Raw genomic sequence first — 9,843 nt, 5'->3', positions numbered from 1 at the left:
ACTTTCCATTTTATACGTGCTGGTTTATTGGACCATACAAACTTTCTAGACATTTTGTCTAATTCATTAAACATTTTGGCATTTCTCAATACTGGGATATTTTGAGCTAGAAAAAGGAATCTCGGCAATCTAATCTTTTAAAGGTAACTTGTATTCTTGAACTGGCATATACCAACATAGGTTTCGATCCAGACAACCACTTCCACAAGTGCAAAGACTTCTGCCTGCAGCACATGATTTTCCTGTTTTTCTCCTGCTGTGGCAGCCCCACATGCCTCCCCTCTGAATCCTGCTCTTGGGCGTCCCATCTCTCCCAGGTATAGAATTTCAGTGGGCATTATATAGGAGGGGGGAAGCAGGTAAACTGTGTTCTGCATGTAGAAGTCCTGCATATAGGAGTGGAAATTTCATCTATTTTACACACACACACACGCACACACACACAGAGTGTTTTGGCAATAATTTTGATATAATAATAATAATATAATAATAATCATTTACAAGTATACGAAGTTGTTCAAAGATACAACTTTTTAAAGTTTATATCCTAACCATGTCTGGAATTCTAAGTCTCTGCATCAGAAAGGGACAAAGCAAAAGATCAAACTTGGTGGGGTTTTTTTAATTAATTGTATAATAGCTGCACAAAGATGAGACCTGGAGGTTAATCATATCACCAGTACCCAAAGATGGAGTGGTAGAGGGTCAGCCGGAAAGCCTTTAGAACATCCACACTGACATTTGAAGTAATTGGCCAGCCTCAAACACCAGTTTTTAAAGATAAAAGTTACAGCTTCCTCTTTTCCACCCATCACAGTGGCAGGTGAAAGTATGATATTTGTCAGGATGGTATTTGCAAATAAATGTGTGTGTGTGTGTGTGCATACCTTATACCTGGTAAGGCATAGAAATTTAATTGGAAAGCACAACCTATAAAGGTCATTGAATCCAGCTTCTCTGTGCTAACTGTTTTATTTATTTTTTTGTCCTGTCCTGTTGTCAAGCAACAGAGGGCAAAAACGTCTGGAAAGTGGCAATAGGCTCAAGAGTGCCCTCCCCGTTTCTCTTGTTTTGTGGCTAGTCTGGTAGTCTGTAATAGAAAAATCCAGAATCTGAAACCTGGTTGTCCTATTGTTTAGACCTGTTGAACATCTCACAGAATAGGTGTATTTAAGCAAGGAAGACAAACAAACTACCCTGCGTGTGGCAAAATTTCTAGCAGCTGTTGTTAAATTGCATGACAACTTTTGCAGCAGCAACCTTTAAATTCTTCCATGTTTTCCTGTGGGACCAGAGTTTGCTGTTTATTGCTCCGGTTGCAAAAACAGTAAAGACAACCAGTAAAGTAATTAAGCTTTAAGGTACCTTTTGTTGTAGGGGCCACAGTAGCTCAGAGGTTAAGATGCTGAGCTGCAGACCAGAAAGTCAGTAGCTCAGCAGTTCGAGACCCTAGTGCCGCATGACGGAGTGAGCTCCTGTCTCTGGCCCCAGCTCCTGCCAACCTAGCAGTTTGAAAGCAAGAAATTGCAAGTAGATAAATAGGTACCATTTCAGTGGGAAGGTAACAGTGTTCCGTGCGCCTCGGCATTTAGTCATGCCGGCCACATGACCACGGAAACGTCTTCGGACAGCACTGGCTCTTCGGCTTGGGAACGGAGATGACCACCGCCCCCTAGATTTGGATTCAACTGGCTTTCGAGCAAGGGAAACCTTTACCTTTACTTTACCTTTTACCTTTTATTGTAAAGCATGCAGATGGGTCAGGCATCTGAGCTGCATCATTCTTGTCAGGAAATACGGAAAAAAAAACCCTTGAGCTGATTAGACTGTAAGTGGAACAATCAATGCTCCCGAAAAATTAGGAAAGAATTTTAAAATAGCCCAGAACAGACTACCCAATTAAAATTCGGGGAGAAACCACCTATCCTCCTCTGAGTCCACTGAGCTCTGCTTACCCTTGCCATCTTCTGCCTGATCTTGTGAACCTTTCCTGCCAGCTGGCCTTCAGTCTAGAATATAGAGGAAAGGAGCATGGTGGGGAACTTCTGTTAGTGATATACTGGTTTTCCTTTCCATGGTGGCTACTCTACTGGCTCCATCTCTGCTGCCTGTTCTTAAAGCTAGAAGGCCATGATATCTTTCTGTCTTTTTCAGGATTTTTAAATTTTTGGTAGAGAGACCAAAGAGGTGCATATATATGCACATAAGACGCTGCCTTATAGGGTATCAGACTACTGATCCATCAAGGTCGGTATTAGACCGGCAGCGGCTTAGCAGGATCTCAGGCAGAGGTCTTTTACATCACCTGATCTTCTTATCTGGAGATGCAAGCGATTGAACCTGAGACTTTCTGCAGGCTGACCAGATGCTTTGCCACTGAGGCATGGCCCCCTCCCCAACCAGAGTAAAGTGACACGGCCGTCCCATAATCAGGGTACACACTGACTTTCTAAATGTCAAGAGAGAGAAATAGAGGCATGCTTTCAATCACAGAGTTTTGAAGACTTAATGGCACTGAAGTCTTCAGAAGAGGGGAAGCAAATTCTGGCAGTCCTGTCCTCTGCTGCAGACCCCAGTGTTGTTCCTGAGGGTCTGTCTGAGAGACATCTGGCCCCTGTAATCATCTTAAATCCCAGTCTTTCTTCCTCACATTTTCTACTGGTTCCGTGTAAGCTAAATGGAACCCACAGCCTTCTGCTCTGCATCTCTGTGTCCCCTCCACTCTCCATGCAAGTTGTGTGAGTATGAAAACATGTTTTTGGCTGTGATCAGATGTGCAGTTTGATCCGTTGCTGTTCCCTTATGGATTTAAAGTGCATGATCAGACAGCAACATCTGTCTGTCGTTCCCCAGTTGTCTGAGTCCTGTTCCCCCCCCCTTTGCTGCGTGTTTCTTTGATGCCTAAGAAAGTCCGGCCCTGTTGGTCTGAGCTGGTTCCAAAACAGACTTCCTGTTGTCTGATCGCTCTGTTGCACACCCAAGCCATCAGGCAGGTCTGACTGGTCTCTTGTTTTCCAGCCACCATTTACATACCTCTCCCTGCTGGGGCTGCTCAAAACCTTGTTTTCTTTTTTAAAACTCTCAACGAAAGATAACTGTTCTACAGCTTTTTTCTGTCCTTTGGGGAAGGGGTGAATTTAAAAGATTAGAGGGAGGACGGCAGTGAACTCCATATCCCAGCAGTCCTTTTTAAAAGTCTCGTCAGTGCTTGTGTGCTTGCTCCAAAGACAAACTTTTAAAAAAATGGCCGACAGTCCCATGAACTGCATATCCCAGCAGGCTCATCAATGCTTGTGGGCATGCTCAAAGGACACACTTTTAAAAAAATGGCCGACAGTCCCATGAACTGCATATCCCAGCAGGCTCATCAATGCTTGTGGGCATGCTCAAAGGACATACTTTTAAAAAATGGCCGGCAGACTGACTCCCTGCTTGCTGCCATCTGATCACTCAAGAATGGGTGAAGTGCTTTGAAGAGTGCTAAAATGGGTGAGTCTGATCAGGCTTCTCTGTCACAAAATAACCTGGCTCAATTAGAGGTGGGGCAACAGTGGATTGAACTGCCCATCTGACTGCAGCCTTTGATTGTCAGCTTTGGATTTATGCAATCTTGACCTCCATGAACAGAAGTCCGAAAACCCTTCCACAGTATCTTGAACTACTGTCATTTTTTTTAAGTTGGGTAACCTTAAACTGATTTTAAAAGGGGCCTTGGGTACACAAAGAGTTCCTGTCTGTCTACATCATTAGACTGAAAGTGTTCTTAACTCTGTACCCATCATCTGCACATTCAGTGTTCATTTCTAGCAATCTGCGTCCCAGATAGAGGCTTGGATAGGTTTGTAAAGTCTTCATAAGTGAGGCCTAATGCACAGGATAACCATGCAGTAGACATGAAGAGGAATTCTTTGTGAATACTGGATTTTTTTGTTCATGCAAAAAGATAGGGTTACCAGATGTCCTCTTTTTTTTGGTGTCCATTCTCTTTTGGGATCTTTAAAAAACAAAAACAAATGAAAATGTCCTCTTTTGGGGTTGGGACCAGCTGAGCCTGTTTTGTCCTGTAAGTCCCCCAGCGGAGGTAAGCTGCAGCTAAAATAGTAGGGGTATTTAAAATGAGATTTGTCATAGTGTTCGGTTGTTTGAAGTAGTCAGTCGGGAAATATGTCCTCTTTTTTTTTTTTTTTTTTGCTTTTCAAAATGTGGTAACCCTAAGAAAGATGCACTGAACTATTTTTGAAAGAGTTTCCTTTAATATAATTTCCAGGGTTGATTGTATCGGTGTCGTCTGATACAGTGAATTGATTTTCATGAATTGTGGATTGAACCTTCTGCTTTGTATCATGTCTATGCTGCCTCTATAGCTTCAGCGCTAAGCCAGAAATCAATAGCATGAGTAAAGCTGCACGCCAACCTCAAACCACTTGTTCTAGAGCAGTCAATACAGGCTAGAGAGCAATGGTTTACATGTAAAAATAAATCCCTTCATTTTCTTTGGAAATGCTTTATCCTGCCACAGCTGGAGTGGTTTTTATAACCAAGGAGGCCTTCCCAACTTTTTTTCCCTTTTAAAAGTTTTTTAAAAAGTGCTGAATGTTCCTAGTTCAGTGGTTTCAGGTTTCTGCACCAGGTTTTAAATCATAATTTTGTTACAAGATATTCAGCTAACAATGGCAGTTGAAGCCTTCCTAAGGAATCATTTGGCTCAGTCTAAATTAAGTAAGACTAAACAAATCTAACAAGCACCCAGGACAATTTCTTGCGGTTTCAGCAAAGAGTGTGGTTGATTAGAGAATACAAGCAGATGCGTATATGAAATATAGGGGTGGCAGGGGGGATAGTTACTAACAGAAATAAAGCTCATAATCCATGCAGTATTTTTTTAAAACAGACCCAGACTGGTTGCATTGCTTCCAGAAATTGGTTTTGAGACATGTTAAGTAAATGTATAGCTGTCACCATGAATATAGCCGACATTCCTGCTATCCTAACCTCAGGCAACAAAAACTCCCTTTAAAATTAATGCTTATTGGCATAACACATTTTTTTTTTTGGAACCTAGCACCTAAATTACTGTCTTAGGGGAAGAGGAGAATAACTCTGAAAAGATAATTGTTCCCCAGGACAGAAGGCTTGTAGTATGGAAGGAATGCATTTGCTAAAATATTTTTTCCCCTCTTCCCATTAAGGAGTTAGGTTCTCCCCCCGCCCTCCAAGAGAGGTCTGATACTAGTTTAGCACGTGCTCCTCATCCATGTGACAAAAATGTGAGCACACAGGCAATATGACAACACTCTTGTCAACCAGACAAGGATGTAGCAAACCCTTGTAACCGTATCTTCTGTAAAAGTTGACTCTCTATCCAACCAGGAAACTCAATGGCAAAGGCTGACCTAATGAAATATGCTCTGCGCAATAGCAGAAGCCAAAATGTGTCATGTGCCAATTGTGGATTTACGAGACTCTCACTGTCATGGCTTGTTGCATTATCTCTTTCCTCCTCCTCTAATGATGTCAGTTGGGGCTGGTGAAAAAGCCTAGTGCAAGCTAGTACAGTAGCCCCAGCTTTACCAGAGTTTGAAATGAGAGTTTGGGATTTGCAGACCATAGCAACTGGAGATGTACGTTCAGTATGTAAGTAACCAGATTTAATTCAAACAGATGCTGTTTGTTAACCTTGGAAGGTAACTAGTTGAAAGGTAATTACTTTGAGCATTTGGTGAAAACCAAGTAAGTCATATCTGGCAAGATTTTTGGAACAATACTGTCTGGTTTCATGTCTCCAGGGGCTATGGCAATGGGACAAGTAATGACTAAGCAGATACATGCCTGACAGGGACTTTACCAATCAGAACAGCTGTCCCTTATGGCTTTGCATCTGACTCTGTGCCTAGTAGACAGTCAAGTACAAGCTCTTACGCAAGAGGTAGAGGCCAGAGTTCCAGGCTTTGTTCCTGTGCCCAAGCAGAATTTACAGCCTACTTGTCCTACATATAGGAAGAAGAAGAAGAGAAGAAGAGATTGGATTTATACCCCGCCCTTCACTTGGAGTCTCAGAGCGGCTTAAAAACTCCTTCCCCTCCCCACAACAGACACCCTGTGAGGTGGGTGGGGCTGAGTGACACAAACTGCTCTTTTTCAAGGACAGCTGTGCCAGAGCTTGTGACTGACCCAAGGAGGGTAACACTTTAAGTCTCTATGTATTCTAAGGGATAAACACACAATATGCTCAGTGTAACTTTTTCGGCAGGGTTTAAACATGCAAAGGAAGTAGAGCACTGACTGTTTAGAGAAAAAAAGTCGGTTTATTACAGAAGAACAAACTGTTATAGAACATACAGAGAGAAAGCCTAAACTAACCAGTCTAACTGCTGTAAAAGGAACATAGAGCAACAGGAAGTTCTACAGGAGCAGGAAGTCTCCAAAAGAGCCAATCAGGAGAAGGCAAGGACACGATTTGAAAAAGTGGGAAGTCCCTAATCTAGCTAGGCTAACAGCTGTCCCCCCGTAGGATGATCTTCAGACATCTTCATAAGGCTGCACTATAGACCTTGATTATTCCAACAAACTTGATGTTGTCAGATCTCGGAAGCTAAGCAGGGTCAAGTCCTTGGTAGGGTTGCCAGGTCCATTGGAGACAGAAGCATCTGCCCCGACATGCCAATGTCACCAAAAGTGATGTTGTGTCACCCAGGAGTGACATAGACATATTGGGATGGCACTCTGGTTTTGGGGCAAAACTCTATGGTAAAACTGCCCTCAAACCATAAAGTTCAGCCCAAAAACCAGAGCGTCACACCCTGACATCACCGACAGCCTAAGTCACTTCCGGGTGATGTAGGAATGTTATGCAATGTTGCTGTGGGGGGGGGGGGGTTCCTTCCACCAGCCAGGGCCCCACAAAACTGGGAAATCCCCTGCTCCCAAGTGGGGAACAGCAACCCTAGCCCTTGGTCAGAATTTGGATGGGAGACCAGCAAGGAATACCAGGGTTGCTACGCAGAGGCAGGCAATGGCAAACCACCTTTGAGTGTCTCTTGCCTTAAGAACCTTTTGGGGTCGCTATAAATCAGCTGTGACTTGGCAGCAAAAAAGCAAAACAATAAAAACCAATAAACAATAAATACTCTATCAAAATATATTACTGGCTCTGAGCAGATACTGAAGGATCTAAACAAAATTAGTTATTGTTGTGTCCGCTGACCACCACCGGAGGTCAGCGCACACTCCTGAGCTTCAGTCCGGCACAACAATGGGACTAGGATTCTAGTCCCTCCACTGGGGGGAACCAATGGGACCTTGGCGGGAGATTCAAACCCACCAATGGGACCAGGGGAAGCCCCTGGACTGTGTATATAGTTGGCCTGCCGGCCGTTAGTCTTTAGTCTTGTTGTGTACCAGTAAAGCCATGCTGATCACTACATCAGCCTCCATGCTTTCTTTACGCGTCTAACCCACTACACTTCAATGGCGACGAGGATGGGATCCCGCTGAGCAACCAGCCGGGCTGTCGGACGCTAAGGGGAAGACAACGCACCGCCGCCCGCGCTCCGTCGATTGATGAGCACCGAGGGTGAACAATCCGCTTCCCAGCCGCAACCGACCAGCACAATGGCCCTTGCTCCGGGATCAGGGCTGATACAGCCATTCGACACGGCGCGCCCTCAGCAATGGGGAGCTTGGATCACCGGCGTGAAGCAAGTTCTCATCTTCTGCCAGGTGACGGACGAGGCAAGAAAGAAAGGGCTTCTACTCGGGGCATGCGGCCCCGCCATAGTGGAACTAGCCCAGCATCTGATCTCTCCCAAAACGTTTGATGACTGCACCTTCGAGGAGTTAGTCAACGCAGTCCAGAACCACTACACGCCGAAGCCGTCGGAGATGACCTGCCACGTGGCGTTCCAGCATCGGAACCAGCTAGGCCGCGAGACAGCTGCGGAGTTCCTCGCCGAGCTCCGCCGCCTGGCCGCGGATTGCAAGTTCGAGGGTCACTTAGAAATGGCGCTGAGGGACCGGTTCGTCGCAGGCCTGCGGGAGGAGAAGCTGAGGCGACGCATCATGGAGGGCGAGAAGGTCACCATTGCGTCGGCCATGGCCACCGCATCTGCCTGGGAAAGGTCCCACCCAGCCACCTCGACCGCACATCAAGCCAACACCGGGACACCCAATAGCCCGGATGAGGACGTCCACCGCACGCAAGCTCCGCGGCGCACCCCACGGGCGAACGCGAACTCCGGTCGCCAGCCGCCCAACACAATCCAGCCCGGGTGCGCCAGCTGCGGGGATCCGCACGACCGGAATACTTGCCGGTTCAGGGGAGCTGTTTGCCGGACCTGCGGGCGCACTGGACACATCGCCCGCGCCTGTCGCGCCAAGGTCCCCAGCCGCGGCCAACCTCCGCGCCACCGAGCGGAGGCCCACTTCGAGGACGGCGCGGATAGCGAGGACCTCTACAGGATCGCGCACACCGAGGAAAAGGTACTCCAACTCCCCGGGAAGGCGGCCCACCCCAAATTTATGGTGACCGTAGAAATAGAAGGGTCCCCCTGCCGCATGGAGATAGACTCGGGCTCCGCGGCCTCCATCATCTCGGAGGCCACGCTCAAGCAGTTATGCCCCAGGGGGGGGCCGCGGTTGCGGCCAGCACAAGTCACCCTCATGGACTTCCAGAGAAACCCGGTGCCAATAAAGGGGGTCGGGACCTTTAGGGTGCAATACGGACAGTTGAAAAGGCGGTTGGACTTGATTGTGGTCGCCGGCGACCTAGTGAGTCTGCTGGGGCGGGCTTGGTTCGAGCCTCTGGGAATCACCGTCGAGGGAATACAGCTGTGCGCCGCCCAGGGCTACGAGGGAATCTGCCGGGAATTCCCCACGGTTTTTGATGATTCGCTGGGCAGGTATACGGGCCCCCCGGTGTCGTTGCGCATAAACCCCCAGGTAGCCCCAATCCGCATGCGAGCCAGGTCGGTTCCGCTTACGGTTAAGCCAAAAGTCGATGCGGAACTGGATCGCCTAGTAGCACAAGGCATCCTGGAACCGGTCCCCCATGCCGCATGGGAGACCCCCACTGTCGTGGTGGAAAAACCGAATGGGGCGGTCCGCATTTGCGCAGACTACAAATGTACGCTGAATAAGGCGCTCCAGGACCACGCTTACCCGGTCCCAGTAGTGAGCCACGTACTAGCCACCCTAGGTGGAGCAAAGATTTTCGGCAAGCTGGATCTGGCCCAGGCCTACCAGCAGTTGCCGGTAGACGAGGCGACTGCCGATGCGCAAACGATAGTAACCCACCGGGGGGCATTCCGTGTGAAGCGACTCAGCTTCGGGGTAAGCGTGGCACCCGGGTTGTTCCAGCAACTAATGGACTCTCTCCTAAAAGGGATTCCGGGCGTCACACCCTTCTTCGATGATGTGATGATCGCCGCCGCCTCGCCTGCGGAATTTGCGGACCGTCTCCGCATGGTGCTCCGCCGTTTCCAGGAGGCGGGGCTAAAAGTCAAGATGGACAAATGTCGGCTGGGGGTGCAGTCAGTGGACTTTTTGGGATTCACAGTCGATGCGGAGGGCCTCCATCCGACACGGGACAAAATAAAGGCGATTGTGGAAGCCCCCCCGCCGAAATCCAAAACCGAACTGCAGGCGTTTCTAGGAATCTTAAACTTCTACCACCCTGGCCCATTTTGATGAGACATTACCGGTGGTTTTGGCATGCGATGCCTCGCCTTACGGGGTCGGGGCTGTGTTGGCTCACCGTTTGGCCGACGGCAGGGAGGTCCCGGTCGCTTATTACTCTCGAACCCTTTCTGCGGCGGAGCGGAACTACGCCCAGATCGACCGGGAGGG

The 9,843-nt window shown here is 47.8% G+C and overlaps 1 protein-coding gene across 1 annotated transcript; it reads left to right on the top strand.

Moving 5' to 3' along the window:
- Positions 1 to 3,485: 3,485 nt before the first annotated feature.
- LOC107119370 lies at positions 3,486 to 9,610 on the top strand. Its single transcript, XM_015421835.1, has 3 exons — positions 3,486 to 3,489; positions 7,634 to 8,478; positions 9,380 to 9,610. Exons 1-3 carry the CDS (start codon positions 3,486 to 3,488, stop codon positions 9,413 to 9,415), a joined length of 885 nt encoding a protein of 294 aa, XP_015277321.1. The 3' UTR covers positions 9,416 to 9,610.
- Positions 9,611 to 9,843: the final 233 nt, after the last annotated feature.

Source organism: Gekko japonicus, unplaced genomic scaffold, assembly GCF_001447785.1.
Source record: "Gekko japonicus isolate JY-2015 unplaced genomic scaffold, Gekko_japonicus_V1.1 scaffold813, whole genome shotgun sequence".
Classification (NCBI taxonomy): domain Eukaryota; kingdom Metazoa; phylum Chordata; class Lepidosauria; order Squamata; family Gekkonidae; genus Gekko; species Gekko japonicus.
The sequence above is the reverse complement of the archived record's forward strand: the minus strand, read 5'-3'. Positions and strand labels throughout refer to the sequence as shown.